This window comes from Papaver somniferum, chromosome 2, assembly GCF_003573695.1.
Source record: "Papaver somniferum cultivar HN1 chromosome 2, ASM357369v1, whole genome shotgun sequence".
Taxonomy (NCBI): Eukaryota; Viridiplantae; Streptophyta; class Magnoliopsida; order Ranunculales; family Papaveraceae; genus Papaver; species Papaver somniferum.
In genome coordinates, this window is record NC_039359.1 from 13,256,901 (window position 1) to 13,278,957 (window position 22,057).

The 22,057-nt window shown below is 37.9% G+C and overlaps 1 protein-coding gene across 1 annotated transcript; it reads left to right on the top strand.

Moving 5' to 3' along the window:
* Positions 1 to 15,892: 15,892 nt before the first annotated feature.
* Positions 15,893 to 20,304, top strand: LOC113350663. The gene is made up of 7 exons (XM_026594796.1): positions 15,893 to 16,009; positions 16,095 to 16,244; positions 17,687 to 17,715; positions 18,926 to 19,073; positions 19,218 to 19,319; positions 19,411 to 19,564; positions 20,189 to 20,304. The coding sequence occupies exons 1-7, from the start codon at positions 15,893 to 15,895 to the stop codon at positions 20,272 to 20,274; spliced, it is 786 nt and encodes a 261-aa protein (XP_026450581.1). The 3' UTR covers positions 20,275 to 20,304.
* The last annotated feature ends 1,753 nt before the right edge of the window (positions 20,305 to 22,057 follow it).

Below are 22,057 nucleotides of genomic sequence, written 5' to 3' on the forward strand. Positions count from 1 at the left end.
AATTAATTTTTGTGGGCTTGTTTGTTTAATTTGTGGGCTTGTTTAAATTCTTTCATTGGACTTGTATTTTGGACTCTGGGTTTAACCCAGCTGAGCTTGTAACCGATTGTGGGCTTGTTTCCACTCAAGAGTGGACCTCGAAACCAAAGTTTTAAAACAAACGTCGGGCCTTAACCAACTGGGCCAAATTAAACTTTTAAAATTAAAGCTTAGTGTTTCGTGGGCCGCAGCCTTCCTTCCATTAGAGGACAAACAGTGGGCTTGCTCCCATTCAAAAACCAAATTTTATTTTCTTTTTTTTAAAAAAAAAAAAAAAAAAAAAAATTTACTTGCTCCCAGATTTTAAAACCAAATTTTATTTTGCTCCCACATTAACAACCAAATTTTTTCTTTTATCCCCATAAAAACCAAATGTTTCCCATCAAAAACCAAATGTTTTTCATTCCCTTAAAAACCAAATTTTGAGCTTTGTAAACTCTTTACTTAGCCTTTGAGCCCAATCATGTCTAGATCTTTTTCTACAGTTGGGGAATACAACGAATCCCTTAGAGAACTTGCGTGTGGACAACCTTCACGTTATGAACCTCCCATAGACCATGATGTCAATAGTTATAGGAATTATTATGGACATTTTCAAAGTCCCGAGCCTCAATACATGAACCCTAATGACTATTCACACATGCATCGTTTGCCACAACGTGAAAATGAACATTTTGCTAATGCCTCACTCACACAATCATCTCTTGTGGATCAATTAGAAGCTCGAATCGCAGCTTTAGAAATGCAATCACATGAGGAATCTGTCACATCTAATTTTCTTAGGCAACCTGAAATCTATGCATGTCCTGCATGTGGTAGTTTAGACCACCCTGTTGAGAATTGTCATATTTTGCATAATTTTAGGCAATCTAGAGAAAATCCAAGGTATGAAATGCCCATAAATTGTGAAATGGTAGTCATTGGGACCATAATCAATCCTTTGAGGGTTGCGATCAATCTTTTATAAACCCTAATGACCATGCACACATGTACCAATCACCACAATTTGAACATGAAGAATTTTGTACTCCCATGAATTTAGACTCCACCACAGAAGCTTTCAGACTCAGTGAGCAAAACTTCGATAGATCTACATCACGAATTCAGGCATATTTAGATCAGATTTTGCTTCACCTACAAAAGGAGGAAATTCATGAGGAAATGTATGTTGTCCCTAATGAAGTGTCTAGTCCCATTCATGTAAATGATGTTGAATATGAACCTAATTTAGAGGAACATGAATCGACTAACGACACCACCACTTTTAATGAGGACCAATATGCATGCTACCATGATGATGATTATGATGATTATGATGATGTTTAGAAGAACATGAAAATATTGTGGAACCTGTTGGTTCAATAACATATGGCTTCTCGCCCTCGACCTTCATGAATGTTGTTTTTTCTAATACTCATTGTAATTCATATGATTTTGATATTGACATGGGATTCGTACAATTATTCTGTGAAGATGAGCATGACATAGGAATAGTTGAATCTTCTGTAGACACTAATGTTATTATGCATGAAAATATAAGTGATGTGTCTGATTCTCTACCTAGGTCACATTGTGATATTTCTCCTGATTTGCCGATGCATGAGAATGAATCTGTTGATGATGTTGATGACTCTGATTGTGATCTTGCCAATTTGTTTGATGATTGTGAGCATGATGTGACATGTGTAGATGATTTAGGAGATTTTGATTTGATTGATAATGACGCACCTATTCTCCTACATGAGTCACAATCTGTTGGCCTTCCACCCAACCTAGATTTGGTTTGTACCAATATTGTAAAACCAATTTTTCTGAAAATTCCTAATCTAGGTTTGGAACTGTGTGCTTCCCAAGTCCTCTTGGACTATTTTGCTTCTAAGTATAATACATCTGAGGAACCACAGTTGGAATTAGCATGTTTGCCCGTCCCTAGCAAAGTTCATTTCGAGCTAGACCTTGTGCATGATGAACCCCCAAAACTGCGAGATTTTGTTTCCAAAATTATATCTTCTGTAAAATCCAGGTTTGGGGGTAGCTCATTTTGTTTCACATGCTTCACTTGCATGCCTACCATATTATTATTGTGTGAAGCTGTTGAAACCTTTACACTTTTTCTTTTGGGTTGATCCTCAACTCTTTAGACTTTTGGTGTATGGTGAATTTTTTGTATATAATCCAGTAGATACAATTTCTTAAAACCCTTTTGTTCCTTTTGTATATATTTTGCTAATCCAATATGATCTCGGCTGAAATATGTTGGATTTTTGCCTTGAATAACGGAGTTTTAATTCTGCTTTCGCCGAAATCGGGTATTCTCTCTCCTTTTACTCTACTCAATGTCCCTTTCCATATGTTGCATTTTAATTCTTTCCATATTTTGAAACATTGAGGACAATGTTTAGTTTAGGTTTGGGGGTATAGAGTAGATACCATGATAATTTGCCATAATTGAAAACGAACTCCTTCTTCTTTTTGAAAAAATTAAAAAAATGAAAAAAAACATAAAAAATGGAGCTCATTTACCTTGAAATGTTGACTCTTGTGCAAATATGTAATTATTAGGAGTCTTAGTCTAGATATTTAGGCACCCTGATTCTAGCACAATTCACATAGTGATAAGAAATTTGCACGCGCACGATCTACCAATACATGTATGGCCTCGATCTTCAAGGTGTTTGATAGGAAGTTACGATTGCCAATCACTTTAGAATACTGAACGAAACTTGACTAGCTTGTTCTTTGGTTGGTTGGGATAGAAGGTGGAGGTTACATTAAGAAAGACAACCATCGAATTTAACTGGGTGCATCAAAAAGGGCTACCTCTTGCAAAGTGTCATGTAATCTTTTGTTTCTTTTGTTATGTATCAAAAGTGTTTCCTTGTACAAAAAAAAAAAAAAAAAAAAAAACGATGTATATATTCAAAAAAAAAAAAAGAGAAAAAAATATCAGAAAAATACAAAAAAATAAATCAAGTATTATCAATTCCATCATCTCTTGTTCCAAAAATAAAAGAGAGTAGTCAATGTAAATAAGTCATTTTGTTGTTTCATTGTAATAAGCAAGGATGTATGCCATTGATGTACAACGCGAGTAATTGTGAAATACCTCCAACTCATTCACAATCTCGTAAAGTCCGGACAGCTAGCTAGATTTCGACCTTGGTTCTTAGCCTGAGAAACTATCTCTTGGTGATTAGTAGTCATAACTTCAGATCTTTCTTTACACATGTGTAGATACACTTTACACTCTTATCACATGTCTTTTTTTGTTATCAGTGCTAGGATTGTGCCTTCGATAGCTAGATTGACATCTCCATTTTGCTGTGAGCTTAAACTGTCTTGCACATGTCATTTGATGGAATCTGAGCTTATATTTTGACCTAGAACTTTGTAGGTACGTTCTAAGCAAACCTTCACGAGACTTCAACTCGTCCACTAGGGACACTTAGTGGTTTAAAAGGCTTAGTGCATACGCTAAATGCATTCGAGAGACCAGCGACAGTGGTATAGGTAGGATTTCCTTAGTTTTGTTTTACTTGAGGACAAGTAAAATTCAGGTTTGGGGGTATTTGATGAGTGCTAAAAAGTGCATATTTCTATATATTTTTCTTGGCATTTAACTCATCTTTTGTGCATTAATTCTACATTTTATCCCATATTCTGTATTTTCATTGTTTTCAAGAATAAATATTTTTCTTACTTAATTTTGCATTTTTAGGTAATAAATAAAGTCTGGATGACTTGCGGAGCGGAAAAGAGCTGAAGAGTGGTGAAAAGCCGAAGAAATTACGCGAGGAAGCCGCAAAGAATGGAGCACAAGACCAAAAAGTTAGGAATGGGCTCAAGAAGGAAGAATTGTTCTTAAAGAAGATATGGGCTTGGCATACCCAAGGCCCAAAACCCTTACCCAAACCCATTTTCTATATCCATACCCGCCTCCATTCTCAACCGTTAGATTGGATCCAACATCATCATCATCACGGTCGCTCATTCATAGAGCATCAAAATCTGAAGTCTCTGCCAAACACCACATCGCTTAAATTCCAAGCCTTCAGATTAGATCACATTTAGATCCTACGGTCGCTCCTTTGCCTGCGCATCAAATCTCGATACTTCCGCTTAACACTACAGTACCTAACATCATCTAACACCGTTGACTTCGTTGTGTTTCAAAATCCAACGGTTGCATCGATTCATCTCTTATCGCACCGTTAGATCTACCAACCATCTTCGCATCCCGCAGCTCAGAGTCACAAAACATCAAAATTTGATGAAGCCGCCACACACTGGAGCACCAAACCCTATACCAGCTACCCAAACGCACCCTTCTCCCAAACATCGATTTCACCTTCTCCTCCACTCCGTCTGCAGAGAGCTGCTCTGCAACCCCATCCCTCTCTGCAACTTCACCCACCTTCTTCACCTCCACTGCCACCACCACACCTCCCCCATCATCACCCCTATCTTTCTCCATCATTCCCCCTTGTTCTAACCTTCTATTATATAGTTTTCTTCCCTAATTTCTCTCTAAAAACCTAGGGAAGAAATCAATAAAATAGGACGAGTTGGAAAGATGCAATTGAAGCATGGGATGGAGCAGGTGAACAAGGAAAATAATGGGTCGACGATTGAAGTGTCAAATCACATGTTTGGTGAGTAAAATTCGAAACCCTAATTTCAACTGTCCAAATTAGGTTTTTGGGGATTTTTATAGAAAACCCTAATTTCTGTTAGGGAAAGCCTGGAGACGAATAGAGAGAAACATGGGTTCAAATTGTACTATCAAATTAGGTAGAATCAAATACCTAATTTCTGTGTTGTTTGATTTTGGGATTTGGGTGAAGAACCCTAATTTTGTATTTTGGGGAAATGGGGTCTGTGGGTATAAATTGGGACTGTGGGTGTGATGTAAAGACTCATGCTGGACTAGCCAGTGTCCAGAACTTTGTTCTGTTAATGTTCACTTTTTTTGCTGTTCATATTATGTTCTGTTCTGTGTATGCTCTCTGTTAATGTGTATGTTCTCTGTTAATGTGTATGTTTTGTTATGTCTTGTAATGTTCTCATGTTGTTCATGTCATTCTTAGATGTGTGAAATGTTCTAGGATAGAATTGAATCAAGGTAAACCACATTTTACTCTCACAGTGCATATCATGTATGCTTTGTAGTTAGGATAAAACTATGTGATATTACCACAACTCATACCTTATTGACATTGTCAAATTCTCTGACTAATTTTGCTTTAGTCAGACATTTAGTGCTTAGGATTGACACTTTAGTTGTGATTCAACTATCCATTGGTGAAACACCTTAGGTAAAAGGCAGGCTTGAACCTTTACCTTTACCTGCTGTAAGGAAGAATTGGCATGATCAGTTGAGTTCATCCTCTTGTCTTCACTGTTTTGTTTTGCTCTTTTTCATGTTTAGACTCATTCCATTGTTTACTGTTTTCTTTCTTTCATTTGCTATTTTCTTCACATCACTGCCCTTGGCTTAGGCCTTGGTGTGCAACTGTCTCCTTGGCACTTTTCTTCAGTATCTTAATCCATTTTCCTGTTTTGGTTCACTGGTTTAAGCACATTGCACACTGTTAGGGTTGAAACCAAAGGCTAAAAGCCCAAGCTCATTACTAAGCCAAGCCCAGATCACAGCTACTGCTAGGGAAAGGCAAAAGCCCACTTCAAAATCCAAGCTCGGTTCACTGCTACATTTGAAGTTCAGTCCCTCAAAGGCCCAAAGGCCCAGTTCACATCAAAATACTACCAAGCCCATTGTTATCAAAACCCATTAGTACTCAAAGCCCATTGACCATTCAAAGCCCAACAGCAATTTAGAAACCCAAAATAGCTAGAAACTCCAAACACACCCAGTCTCTGTGGATCGACCCGTACTTGCACGGACTACAACCAACGACCGTGCACTTGCGGTATTACTGTAGGCCCGTGTTTCATTTCACTTCAATTTTATACACATTTCCGGGCCCACCAATGCCGAACTTACAACCTTTAGGATCATGGAGTACTTGGAAGTGATGAAGATTTCGCGTCATGTTGAAGATGCCAAGGAGATCAAGCATTTGGATGAGAATATACAATTTTTATTTATTTTGGAATCCATATGTATTGATAGTTTTGTCACTAAAATTGACAAAGGGGGAGATTGTTAGAGCACTGCTCGGTCGAACTCGCATGCGTTGCTATCTCAAGCATGTTTGTCAATGTTAGTGATCAAAACTATATGTCTTGATTTCTAGCCTATTTATAGATGTCTTGGACTAGGACATAGATTGTGTAGTTGAGTTTAGTTTTCACGACGTTCATCATTTGAAGACGAAGAACTACTAAGGGGAGCTTGTGGAACTTCTTCGACAAAAGGTATGTGGAGACTTGAACTCATCTATCACTTGGAAAGTATATTTCTACTCTATCTCCTATATTGAGACATAAGTCGTGTTGCGATATAGTTTTCTCTATACAAATTTGAGATTTCGAGCTGAGTATATCTCGCTTACATATTTGTCGAAATATGTGTTGGTAAGCTTTCGCTTCGACCAAGTTCATCTTATATCATGAGAAAATTTTCGAGTAATACATGGTTTGTATGATACAATCATTTGATGTAGGCTTGGAATGTTTCAATAGTGATTATTTCAATATCTTGAAAATTGCTTTGATGCTAATAGTGTGTGAAAACAGCTATTGTCATCCTCTAAGAATGTTTCAATGATTTAAATAAATAGTTTAGAATGTTGTAACCATCTTTGGATATAAGCATAGCGTGTTAGCACATTAGTGTATAAGTCCAAAACCGGGAACCAAAAGTATGCATACTTGTGTGTATACAAAACGGTTGAAGGAGACTGGGTAAGTATGCGTACCCGTACGCATACTGGCGGAAGTTCACTCCGTAAATTTCTGCTGAGTTTGAAAACCAAACCAAACTCATTCGGTTACCTAAGTACGCGTACCCGTACGCATGCTGGCGGAAAGTTCACGTCCGTGAATTTCTGCTGAGTTTGAAAACCAAACCAAACCCAAATCCGGTTACTTAAGTACGCATACCCGTACGCATACTTAAGTGGGCTACTTTCTAAAATCGGTTGTGTACATGAACTTAAACATTTATTAACAAGGAATGCAATCTTTGCAAACTGTGGCTATAAAGTTCATGTGTTTATTCGAGTGAATCAAACCGATTTTGCTTCAATTGTGTTCTTGCATAATTCTATGAGAATATAGCAATTGAACAACTCTTTAACTAGTTTCATATGAGTCATTTGAACTAGTTATGGTTAAGATGAATAAGGTTGATATGAGAGTTATCATATGGCTAACCTCGGTTAACTATTTGTGAACCAACATGGTGTACATGTTTGGGTACGGTTACATAAACCTAAATGAGGGTACATTTCATTTGTGTGTAACAAGCTAAATTCGATCTAACGGTTGAAATATATTAGCTTGGTTGAATCAGGTTTTTCATCTAACAGTGAATATTGAATGCTTTGTTACCAAGTTAACTTGGATTGCAAACCCTGATTTGAAAACTATATAAAGGAGAACTCTAGCAACTGCGGAAACCAATCCCCACACCTCCTGGGTGTTACTAGTTGCATAAATAGAGTCGATTCTTATTTAAACTTAGGTTTCGACTCGAGACCCTGTAGGTTAACGACTTGAAGACTTCATTGGGATTGTGAATCAAGACCTAACTATTCTCTTTGTAGTTGCATGATCTGATCTAGCTGTTTCTATCGTAATTGAGTGCAATCGTAAGATTGGCTTGAGATTAATTTCTCCGATAGGCAAGATAGAAAATTAATCACAAACAACTTCGTATCATCATTTGTGATTCCGCAATATCTTGTTTCGCTAGTCGATTAAGATTACTGTGAGGTGATTGATAATATTAGGATGTTCTTCGGGAATTTAAGTCTGGTTTATCAACTGGTTCATGTTCACCTTGATTTATCAAAAGACGGAACAAAAACTCTTGGGTATTTCTGTGGGAGACAGATTTATTCAATCATATAGACTTTTCTATGTGAGACAGATTTGTCTATCAAGTCTTCTACTTTGGGTCGTAGCAACTCTTAGTTGTGGGTGAGATCAGCTAAGGGAATCAAGTGCGTAGTATCCTACTGGGATCAGAGACGTAAGGAGCGCAGCTGTACGTTGAATCAGTGTGAGATTGATTAGGGTTCAACTACAGTCCAGTCCGAAGTTAATTGGTAGTTGGCTAGAGTTTGTAGCGGCTTAATACAGTGTGGTGTTCAATATGGACTAGGTCCCGTGGTTTTTTTTTGCATTTGTGGTTTCCTCGTTAACAAAATTCTGGTGTCTGTGTTATTTCTTTTCCGCATTATATTCTTTTATATAATTGAAATATCACAGGTTGTGCGTTAAGATCAATCAATTAGAATATCCAACCTTTGGTTGTTGATTTACATTGATTGACACTTGAACATTGGTCTTTGGTACCGTTCAAGTTACTCCTCTTATATTCAATCGGGATTGCAGAATTCTATTTGTTGATTGCGGATTGATTTAATTAAGAGTTGGAGATATTAAGCTCTTTTATATACTTTACTCTAGATTGAGTCTGACTGTCTAGTTGATTTTCTAGAAAGTGTATTGGAGTAAGTCCTCTCAGATTGCCAAACGAATTGTTGGGTGTGGTTGTTAGACCCCCTCATTTTTACAGAGAACACGGGAACAGGATCATGGATGCTTGGCAATGAGGAAGAACACAAATCAACTATACAAAAAATACTATAATATTAATATTACTTTCTATTCAGGTTTTTCTCGCCTAATTCCTCAGAGCAAACAGGAAAAGAACCCATCGCCATTAAATTAAGACCCATGATTTCCAAAAATAAGTTGAGATTTGTTGAAACCCTAGCTAATTCATAAATGATAAAACCCTAGATATTTTTTCAAGTTTTAGATGAGAAATAAAAATATATTCCGAGAGGTTGATATAAAAGGAGCGGTTTTATACTTTCTCTATCGCAAGAAAATCATAGCCGGTTTCCTCCTTGAGATTATTTTCCTGCGCGATTCATCTTCATCAAGTGAATGAAAGCGTTTTCACAATCGATTACAGCTGACGTGCGGCAGGGGTGACGCCTGGCCATTGGATTCCTAGAAAGCAGATTACCCTTGGGAGGGGGAGGGAAGATCTTAACCACCAGTTAAAACGAATATATCCCAGCCGTCCCGTGATACACCAAACACTACTGTTGTATAAGCATTGATACACGACATATTTTCCAGCGAGTGATAGTGTTTTCATCGCTGTATGGTCTAAAATGAAAAAGCGGGGGTCTAACAACACCACCCAATATTTCGCTTAGCAATCTGTATGTAATAACTCCGAAATACTTTCTAGAGAATCAAATAGACAATCAGACTCAATTTAGGTAAAAGTATCTCAAGGAGTTAATATCTCTCTCTTGTTTTGATTTACTCGAGCTAATAGAAATCAGCGACTCTTTAATCAAACACAAGGAATAACTTGGATGGTACCAAATACCAATATCCAAGGATCAATCAATGACAATCAACAACCAAAGGTTGGATTACTCTAATTGATGATCTAACGCACAACCTGTATTATTTCGATTATAATGATAAAACAGTATAATGCGGAAATTGAAATAACACAGACACCAGAAATTTTGTTAACGAGGAAACCGCAAATGCAGAAAAACCCCAGGACCTAGTCCAGATTGAACACACACTATATTAATCCGCTGCAGACACTAGCCTACTCCAAGCTAACTTCAGACTGGACTGTAGTTGAACCCCAATCAGTCTCCCACTGATCTAAGGTACAGTTGTACTCCCTACGCCTCTGATCCCAGCAGGATACTGCGCACTTGATTCCCTCAGCTGATCTCACCCACAACTAAGAGTTTTTACGACCCAAAGTCGAAGACTTAACAATAAACAAATCTGTCTCACACAGACAAGTCTATCAAAGGATCAATCTGTGTCCCACAGATAAACCCTAAAAGGTTTTGTTCCGTCTTTTGATAATAATCAAGGTGAACAGGAACCGATTAATAATCTGGTCTAATATTCCCGAAGAACAACCTAGAGTTATCAATCACCTCACAACAATCTTAATCGTATGGTAGCGAAACAAGATGTTGCGGAATCACAAATAATGAGACGAAGATGTTTGTGATTACTTTTTATATCTTGCCTATCGGAGATATCAATCTCAAGCCAATCAATCTGATTGTACTCGTACGATAGAAGATGCAAGATCAGATCACACAACTACGATAAAAGTAGTATCGGTCTGATTTCACAATCCCAATGAAGTCTTTAAGTCGTTAATCTGGTTTTTGAAGAAGAAAACCAAAGGTTAAAGGAGAACCGACTCTAGTATGCAAACTAGTATCACACGTGAGGTGTGGGGATTATTTTTGCACAGATACTAGAGTTCCCCTTATATGGTCTTTCAAATCAGGGTTTGCAATTAAGTTACCTTGGTAACAAAGCAATCAATATCCACCGTTAGATAAAAACCTGATTTAGATTCAAGCTAATATTTCTCAACCGTTAGATCGAAAACTTAGCTTGTAACACACACTTGACAATGCACGCTTCTAGGGTTTGTTAACCATAGCCAAACGTATGCACTTGTTGGTTCAATAATAGTTAACCAAAGGTTAGCCATATGAGAATTCCATGTTAACCACGTTCTTCTTCACCATAACTAGTTCAAATGACTTCAAGATGAACTAGTTAGAGAGTTATTCAATTGCAATGAAATCTATGTACTACACAAGACACAATTGAAGCAAAGATGATTTGTTTCACTTGAATCGGTTCATGACCTTTTATAGCCACGGTTTGCAAACTGCATTCCTTAGTCTTTTTAAGTTTAAGTTCATAAATCATCTTCAGATATATAACCTTCTCAAGTTCGAAGACTAGGTTCGCGGACTTAAGTTACCGGGCAGAGTTTACAAACTCCAGCGGAAATTCTCGGGTATGAGAACTTCGCCAGTTCACAGACTAGGTTCGCGAACAGAGTTCGCGGACTTAGCTTCACGCAAGTAGTTTTTCAACTCCATTAGAAATTCTCGGGTTTGAGAACTTAGGCAGTTCTCGTACTGAGTTCGCGAACTTGGCTCACGCCATTCTTCCGGTTCTCTTGATCAACAAAGTTCGCAAACTTTGGCTCAAGGAATATGACTTATACATAAATGTGTTTCCACAACAATGTTTATGTCCACCATTGGTTATGTAATCTAAACTCTCATTTCAATCATTGAAACATTCTTAGAGGACGTTATATAGTTGTTCCACCATTTCTCGTCAAAGCAATTTTCAAGATGATTGAAACATATCATGACTTTCGTCATATGGTAAAGATAAACTTGGTTAAAGCGAAAATCTTATCAACTCATATTTCGAGATATAGATAGGCGAGGTATACTCGGGTCGAAATACCAAATGTGTATAATCAAAGTCTATATATATAGACACGACTTCTTGTCTCAAAGAGTAGGAGATAGAGTAGATAGACTTTTGAGTGATAGATAAGTTCAAGTTTTCACATACCTTGTCGAGAAGTTCAGGTTCCTTGAGTAGTTCTTCTACTTGTATGATGAATCGCCATGAAGTCCTTGAGCTCAACTACACTTTCAATCCTAGTCCGAGACTTAGCTATAATAGACTATAAATCAAGACTTATAGTTTTGATCACTAACATTGACAAACATGCATGAGATAGAAACGCAGAGAGTTCGACCGAGCAATGCTCTAACATAAATATCGCTCTCTGGTCAGTCCAGCGCCAGCGCTAGTCACTACGTCGCTCGCTGATTTGAACATCGGTCATCAGTTCCTCATCCAACATCTACTATCCTCCCCCTCTCCCCCCATAATTACCCATTTCAACTCACACCATCTCAAATTCAAATTCATTTCAACATGCTGGTGCTTACATAACCGAAGTGAATTTCACTCGAGAAGAAGATGTTTCTCTAATTCGATGTTGGGTTTTAGTTCCAAGCGATAAAGATTTCAATTTTGAGACTTTTAACTTATGGGACACTGTATTTCAAAGGTTTATGACATTAAGCCACATAAATTCAAGAAGAACATATGAGTGTCTTCAAAATCGATATTGTTTCATCAATAACGATGTGAGAAAATATCAACAAATTATGTGGTTGATAAAAGGGGATAATCCTGGGTTGTCAACTGAAGAATTAAAAATTAGAGCTCATACCAAATTTTCCGAAGACAACAGAAGATGGTTTAGTCACGACGAATGTTATGAACTCTACAAGGTTCACTCATGGAAAAAAGAATACTGTGAACATGAAATATTCACAGTTGCGACGCCGACAGGGTATTATGTTATCAACCTTGCCGACTGTTCATATTTAGGGTTTGGCCGGCAGGCTCCTAGGTTGAAGATCTTGCCGGTTGTTGAATACCTGTAACTGGTACTTGCAGGGTCCGCAAGTTATTCAACCTAGGAGCGTTCCGGTGTTAGTTGTTTTTTCCGCCGGTGTGTTACAGATTTTTACCTTGCCGGCTGTTTTGAAAATAGTCTCCTGAGGCCTTGAATTTTAAAGTCGGAATGGTATTTGGATAAAACCAAGCCGGTTGTTTATTGACCGGAAGTGTGTTGGTAATGGACCTTGCCGAATGGTTTGGTGAAAAATCCTTGTATCTACTGTGTTCATATTTGTTATAAGACGAAATTTTTTTGAATAATACCCTGCCGGTTAAAGTTTAGCCGGCAGGCGTTTTTTAGACGACCCTTCCGACTGTTGTGTAGCCGGCAATGTTATATTTTTCGACCCTGCCGACTTATGATTTTTTTTCTTAATTGTTCTTGTTCAGGTTGCAAAAGAAGAAGAAAGCTCTGAAAGCTCTTAGTCCTCCTTCAAGACCTCCTCGTGTTGGTGACAAACACCTCACTTCAACACACTAAGGGGCGTTGTGCCGGGAACGCTCAAGATCCGTGTACGGAATGATTCTGAACCACCATCGGAACCCAGTGATTCCGACGAGAATCCATATGAAGACCAATCAATTCCATATGGTAGAAGAGGTGATGATGATGATGTCGATGAAAGAACTCTGGCTGCTGGAGGAGATAACAATGATGATGATGATGGTGATCAGGACATGCCTAATGTTGGAGGAGGTAATGATGATGATGGTAATGGAGATAAAGATAAGGATATCGAAGAAGAAATTGTTGAAGAGGCAGTGGAAGAAGAAGAAGAAGGCGATGGAGAACAAACTCAAGTTATTGTTCAACAAACCAACACTTCAACTTCTACCGAAGAGGAATATCACTAAACCAGCTGATTCCCGCATGAACCATCTCCCCCCCACTTGATGATTACACTGAAAAATGGTGAGGCTCCAAGGGGGACCCCAAGAGATGGTGGATATGTTCTTTTTTGATACAAAGACCCATGGGCATGTACGATCCATAATACTATCGTAAGTAATCTCAATCCGTCTTTATTTTTTATTCAAGTGTGTATCTATCTTAAATTTACGTCAAGTGTTTGTATTTATTTTCATTTTATTTTTTTGGTATTTAGGATCACAGGCATGCCGTCCGTATCATGAGGCGCCAAGCTTCATGTTCAGTGATTAAGACTTGGGATCTTGAGGATGAATGTGAGGAGGTGAAAGTGATTGTCAAGAACTCCGGGTTGTGGCCTGCGGTGGAGAGTTCGAATATTGAGCATGATAGAGTTACTGTATCTGCATTCCGTGAGAGGTTCTACAGAGAGACTGATACAATGTTATTCCCATTCGGTGAGATGGCGATAACTCTGCATCAAATCCCGATGATTCCGCTAAACACTACAACACCTAACCTAATCTCGCACCGTAGACTTCGTTGTATTTTACATCCTACGGTCGCTACAAGCTGCTTCTTTCTTAGCCGTCCGATCCACCTACCATCTCCATATTCAGCGGCTTCAGCTCGTGGTACACACATCTTGATACACCCGCCTAACACACTAATACTCGAACCCTATGACCTAGCCAAACAGCTCCCTACCCTAACCCATATCGACCTCCACCTTCTTCTTCCTCTCCCCCTCTCTGCAACAGAACCACCATACCCTGCCATACCACCACCTATTCCACTTCCACAACCACCACTACCTACACCAACTACCACCAACTCCACCATCTCCATCATTACCCGACACGACCCATCCCCCTAATTCGAAGCGCTTTAACCTCTCTCACCAACTGACCTAGGTGAGGGTTGATAAAACACCTCAAATTAGGGAGAAATTGTAACGATTGGGAGCAGGAGAAGAACCGAGAGAGGCAGAGAAGACATGGGGCGACGTCAATTCAAAGTTTTGGTGAGTAAATTTCGGAGATTGAAAACCCTAATTTCAATTCTAGGGTTTCGGAAAAATTGGGTATTTGGTGATATAAATAGGGGGTGATGTAGAGGGGTAGAAGGGGATGATTTCTGGACTAGCCAGAAAAACATTTTGTTCTGTTTGTTTGCAATTTCAATTTCAGTTATTGCATGACAGTTGATAGTGAATGTTATATGATGTTTTGATATTTATCTTGAATGTTGAGAATGTTGTTTCAATTAGCATATGGGATGAATGTTGATGCTGTTAACATGTTTTCATGAACTAATTACTGCAGCTAAGGCTCAGATGAAGCCTTAGTGCATTGTTGGATGAAATTGCTAGGTTAGAGCCTTAATGCTTTTTTTCTTGTGCAATGGGAGAGATTAGTGCTCATCTGTGTGCTTGTGATTGATTGTACTGTCAAAAGACAGTCAATGCTAGGAGCACATTAGTTGAGCAAGCTAATTTTCTTTCCATTCCATTTGTATGCTTAGGGTCTTAATTTCAACCTAGAACTACATTGTTTGGCTAGGACACCAAGGTGGATTCTAAGCCATTAGCTTAGCCACAATTCCTTTCTTCAGTCACTTACAATTCCAGCTCTGCTTTTATTCACTGCTTAGTTACTTTCCTTTACTGTTTTGCTTAGTTCTTGCATTTTGAAGCTGTGTGCACTGAAGTCAGTGCACAATCTCACCCCTGCCCTTGGCTCACAGCCTTGGTTCCTTGCTGTTTTGCCATCTTGTGTTAACTGCTTTGTTGTGTTAACTGTTTTAGTTCTTTGCATCTGCCACATTACCTTGCTTTGCTCACTGCCATAGTGCTTTGCACCCATTGATAGCTTAGGAAAATTTCTTTTAAGCACTCCTACTCCCTGTGGACTGATCCCTTTCTTATCCCTATATTATAAAGCTTGACCTTGTATACTTGCAAGTTTTGTGTCTTTTCTAACCACACCAGATATATGAGCACTTACCTTCTTTGGTGAAAGCCAACTCCTACATCAAAGTGGATGCGAATGTTGCGCTTGATAATCCAAGAGCGCAAAGGTACAGTTTTAAGGGTACTCAAGATAAGGAAATGCCACAAAATCTTATCAAAATCCGAATCACCATCGACAAATTGACTGCGGATGATATGATATTTGATCCGTATCGAGATGATGTGATATTTGATCCGTATCGAGATGCTATGGACCCTTAATGACTGCGGATGGTGGATATTCAATGTACGATCCACATCGGGTAATGCGACAATTGGGTTACGTCCAAGAAGAACCTCATTTCGATGAAAATAAGCCTTTCTTTACTGTGTTAAAGTCTAACTGCTCCACGTCCCAAAAAACTATTCACGTCGCTTACGCTCCAGCGTCAAATCAAGAACATTGGGACGATAGGCGTGGCTGTATCATCAATGTGAGTCTTTTGGACGAGGTGACCAAAGGAAATGAAGCTAGTGAGAAATACATGGCGTGGTATTTGGGTTGGGCTCGTCCTACTGTGATTAGGAAACCGACTGCTGAAGAATTGGCTCGTATCAAGAAGATGGCATCGAAAGACCCAGCAACAAGTCTTAAGTTCTTTGTAAGTATTTGAGAATTGCTCTTACTGTTTTAAGATTACATTATCGAATTATTCTATTAATTTTTTGTTGTTTAATTGAAAATAGAAGGAGCGTTTGAAGACCTTTGTGAAGATGTTGTGTTGCACGAAAGACAGAGGAGAACCTTTGTCGATTGAAGAGCAAACCGAGCACATTGACCATGCTTGTAGTATTGACAATGAGGAGGCCCATGAATTGTTCAAGCAAGTTGATGAAGTAAAAAGGGAAGAAAAAGCCAGGAGGGAAGCACAAGCCAAGATGAATGTTGACAAAAAGAGGGCTCGTAGTGGTCGTGGTGGTGAAGGTAGTAGTAGTGGCGGTGTTCCTAAACGGGGTCGTGGTCGTGGTGGTGAATGAATGCAGTCTCTAGTTTATTTCTTTATGTTGTGTTGGACAAATGTTAAGGTTAACGGTTGGACAAATGTTTTCTTTTTAAGGTTTATGGGACATGTTTTCTTATTTTGGACAACAAGTGTTGGATTTCTAGTTATCGAATGAATGTTTTATTTATCTATGTAAAGTTTAAATACTTATGCCGACATGCTTTTTTTAAGTTACATTACCGACCACACCAGAGCCGGTATGGTTTTGAACTATCAAACTGCCGGAACTGACACCAGAAATTATTTGCATACCAGCGTCGGCAGGGTAATCAGATCAAAACCTAGCCAGCTATTACGACGCCGGCATGGTATTATATTGTCGACCCTGCCGGTTATGTATTGCAGCAAATACCTTCTTCTGATGCCTAAAATCATCAAAGGTCGTCATGTTATAAATTATGTTCCTTTCCGACCACATCATGGCCGGCACGATAGTGACCAAATACCGTTCCGACGGTTAAACAGAAAATTGCATGTTCTCCTGATGCCTAAAAGTCATAAAGTCGGCATGGTAATAAATTTCGTACCCTGCCGGCCATATTATAGTCGGCATGCTAATGACCAAATACATTTCCGGCGGTTACACAAAAGAAAATGATCTCCTGATGCCTAAAATCATCATAAGGTCGGCATGGTAATAAATTTCATACCATTCCGGCCAAACTTAGTCGGCATACTGGGGAAATAAAAACCGTGCCGGCGAATTCAAATTTCAAATTTTTGCAAGTACAGTTGCATTGATTGACTTGTACTTGGACACTATAACATCCAAATTTAGGCACCATCCTATAAATACACTACTTATCTCCACAAAACAACATACAACTATTTGCATATACTCTCCAAAGCTCATATCATCATACACTCCATATAACTCAACCAATAGATCTCTACATGTAACAATGGCTTCATTTGATTCTAATGAAGATTTGGTAATCACCAAAGCTTGGTATGGGAAAAAACGACTTAGACGTCAATCCACCGAAAGGATAGATTCCACAACCTTTTGGGCTAGGGTATAAAACAAATATAGCCAAGAGTTTGGGAATCCAAATGCAAGAAGTGTTCAACAAGTGCACGATAGGGACCTTGTCATCGAAAACGCGATACTTGCTTTTTTAGCTCTCCAACCTCGAATTTTTAACACTCGCCCCTTCACCTTGTCCATTGCACAATTTGTAAGTAATTTTGTGGTTTTTTTTACGTAACCCGTGTTGTGTTATCTTCCAATGAAACACCACTAACAAATGTAAGTTTTTTTTTGTGTTTTTATAGCATGAAGTCATGAAGCGCTCTACTTGGAGGTAAAGGGGGGAAGCATTCGCGTTCGATGCAAGCTATTACTTCTTGGCAGAAAGAATCCCGGAGGATAACCCGGACTACTTGGATGTTGTATCGTCTTTGGAGGAGGAAGATTGATGGCTTTAGAAGTTTTTGTATAGGTTTTATGGGTAGACCTCTATGTAAACCCTCACGAGACTATAACTCGTCCACTAGGATCACCTAGGGTTTCAAAGGCTTGATGCACATGCTAAATGCATTCGTTTTTCCGTCGACAATGAGTTGTATTTTATGTTTCAATCAATGTAGTAACCAAAATTGCATGAATAAAGTGAATTACATCTTCCCATATTCTGTTTTCTGTTTGGTATAAGTATATGCCGGCAAGGTTATAAATCCTTAGCATGCCGACTACAGGTCAGCCGGCAGTATTAAAAATTATGTGCATGCCAACCATATGATAGCCGACATTGTAGTAAATATTTACATGCCGACTGTAAGATTACTGGCCCAAGATAGTCGGCTTGTGCTTCATCCGAGGACCATGCCGGCCCGTCTTAGTCGGCAGCTTATTCAAAGTAGACCTTGTCGGCTACCACCGGTCGTCACCTTATTCAAACCTCGACCTTGCCGACCTTGTGCATTTTCAAAAACAAATTTTTTGATCGAAATCGAACTCATAAGACAGACGAAAGGTTTAATCTATTGAATTCATAATTACAAAATTTTAATCTAAACTCAATTAATTAACCTAATCAGAATTTTTAGTGTTAATTAAACAAGGACATATTAGCCATTTAGAAAATACAAGGTTAAGGGGTGACTTGATTTTGCTTCAAAATGACCAGATTTTGTCTGGTTAGGTATACCCCAATTAATTCGGGTATACCTCAATCAAGTCAGGAATAAAATATAAATGCTCTTCGAGATTGTCAGTTTTCTGTAAAATCAGTCTTTTGCATAAAAAAAGTTATCTTTGCTCCTTCATTTCCTCCGCAGTTTTTTATCTTCATTATCGTTGTTGACATTTCAATATTGGGTCCCTGTAACACGTCTGTCTATTTAGAGACAAACAAATTCATTCTGATATATGGATATGGTGTAGATAAATAATATTCTTCGTATGGACTTTTTAAGGTTACAGGTTTGGCATGTCTTTTTGTATAGATGTTCAAGTTTCTCAATTAGTCAGATGCAAGAGTTCATATATTTTGTTTATCTGTGCACCGTCAGGGTCAATCCTCTGGCTACTGTGGCAAAGTGGTTCTTGCATTTGAAGAAAACGGATCTTCAAAGATTAGAGCTGGGTTTGATAAATCAATTCTTGATGGTAACCATTTGGGTGGCATTTGCGGAGAAGACTACGGATTCTTTTGTGCTGGTAATTTCTGAAACTAATTAGCTTATAATACGTGATAATTCATAACAATGGCTTTAATCAATATTTCGTGGTTATTAAAGTGAAAAGAGTCTAATGCTGCTGAATTAATACGAGATTCATATTTGGATACCCTTGTATATGCAGGATAACTTTGGCAGGTTACACAAAATATGCAAAGAAATCTCAAAGACAACGAAGCAACTGGTTCGGCTTTTCCCAAACAGAGTCACCATACAATTACGAGAGGTATCTGTCCTAAATCTAACCCATGCAGAAGCTGAACGTTTAGTTATATTGTTGTTTTAAGCCTTTATGTATCTGGTTTAACCTATGACAGGATGAGACCGTTCTTCTATACTGGAAACAGCAGCTGGATCGCGATATTGAAACTCCGAAGATGAAGTCAAATGCTTCTAGCATTCTGTTGTATGTTATAACCAGCTGTGTCAGAAATTGTCAATGCCACGAGCTTGGTGGTGGAGATTCTTACAGTAAGGAAGTCACACTAACTTAGCAGTAGTGTAGTTAGACCATATTTATTATGGTACTTTTGTTACTATGCGATGCTCTCCATAATTCTCTGACTTCAGAGACTACAATAGGATTTGAAGGTCGGCATGTTCGTTTACTTAGTCTGTTGTGTTTATGTAAGATTGTTTGGCTTGCATAGATAATTCAGTAGACATCATAACCCATTTTGGTTTATTGGCCTTGCATATTGTTGTCAAGTCCGGTGATATTTCGGGATTTTCTCTCTTAGTAGCTAGCTCACACTGCTTATGTGATTCTGTATTCCCTTTCATGTTAATTTGGGATAGGTATAACTTTGCCCATTTTAAGCCGAGATAGAATATAGGTGACTTTAACCAGAGTATCTCTTAAACATTGTATTCTTCATTACATCTCCATGCATTATGGTTCGTGGAGTTTTCTATGAGTTTTCTATGTCCTCCTTACATCTATGATTTCATCTTCTGTGCATTAGTGAGAGTTATCTATTATCATGAATTTACTTGTTCTATTATTCAAATTTTGTCGTAGTATATTCACTTTTCAGTGATTTTTTAACACTTGGATTATACTTCAATGATGTTGACGCTTTTTGTTTGTTGTAGGTGTGCTGTTCTGGAATTGTTGGCTCAGTTCATCATCCATCAGGATCTCGTTTTTGTTGGTTTGCAGTTGTCTTTATGAACATTAGAACTCAGATGCATGACTTGTATGAATTCCTGACTTGATTATTTAATTTCTTTTGTGATTTTGAACATTAGTGTAAAAAGAATTCAATTATGAATTATGATACCAATACAATAATTTTTATTTGAATGTCCATTTGAGTTTATAAATCCAAGTTTCATTTTGGGGTAATTTGAGTTCAGTTCAGATTTATTTCATCTGAGAAAACTGCAGTCAGCCAGATCTGATCTGGGATGCAGCTGAATCAGCTTTGGAATTCAGCTGATTTTTTTTATTTTATAAAATTAAATTTACAACGTGATCTTCGAGTTGTACCTAGAGGCACCTTGAAAGTATCGTAAATGAAAATTATTCTGAGTCAATTTTAAAGTGTCGTTCCAGAAAAAGACATTAAATCTAGCCACTTTCAACGGCATCTCTAAAGTTTCGTATATATCGCTAATACGACACTTTCCAACTATGTTCAAACGACTGTTTTCCACTAGTGGTACTTCAGTGTGACCAAAAAAACATTGGTGTGATTCTTAAGAGAAGGTTCCAAAATACGAAAATATATATACCACCAATATTGAAAATAATAATACTATTGGTTAGTAAATTTTTCATGTCAAAATAACAAATAAATAGTGTGAAAAATATTAGTTCTTACCTCCAACACTCCCCCAAAAGCATTCAAACTATCTTTGACACACAGCGGGCAATTACCGAGGGATATGTAGAGCTCTGATAAAATTGGAGACCCACAATCATATGTTGGTGTTGTTCTAAATCTTCTAATGCTTCGAGAAAAATAATTAACACCACTGATCTAGCATACAGAAATAGATATTGGACTAGTGTCCACAACACAAACAGACGCTCGATCTCCTCATAATGATCAGGGAAAAAATATGGTTGGTTATCTGACCTCAACTGTTCCATTCAACTAGCATAACGTTGTAAAATTTTTTTCAACCCATCCACTTTTAACCCATGCGCTTTTATTTGTCTATATGATTGACTTCCTTCTACATCATTTGAGTATAAAGGAAGTCTTTGTTTCCATCTATCTTCTGATAACCAATTTAGTCTGTTAAATGGAAGTAAGTTTCCAGCACATGGAATTCCCGTTAACATGTACAAATCTATCGGTGTAACTCCTATTTAACAACATATTAATAATAAGAGTTTTTTGAATTTTATAAAACAAAAAACATAATCTAAAAATTTTATTACTAGAAAAAACTAACTTACCGCATTCAAAGTCTTTGAAAAAGAATATGTTTGTAGTCTTCCACCATCGTTCTAATATAACTCGAACTCCTTGAGACATGTGGTTTTTAGGATGTATATGATATAAATGTCTCCAAGGATATCTTCGGACTCTCTCTTGAACAACAGGGGGAAGTAACTGAAACATCGTACGGAACTCAAACCATCCACCTCTTAGAAATACTGAATTAACTCGCTCCGGATGGTCAAATATGTGATTAGGGAGCACACCATCACCGGATAATTGTCTAACATTTTGAAACTCATATTCTTTATCCACAACATAACTTAATCCACTGGATGGGATACTAGTAGATCCTTTGACTTTTCTGTTTCTTTTTCTTTTTTCACTCATATTTCTTTTTGTCAGAGCATAGCTCGGTTGAACTCACCAAGCGTCGGTGTGTCAAGTTTGGTTGTCATATATATTTTAGTGTGTCAAAACTCTTCTAAAGTCGCTTGATTAAATACTAGAGTCAACTTCGTTTAGGTTAGACTAGAAAGTCTAGGAATGTTGATACATACAAGTATTACTC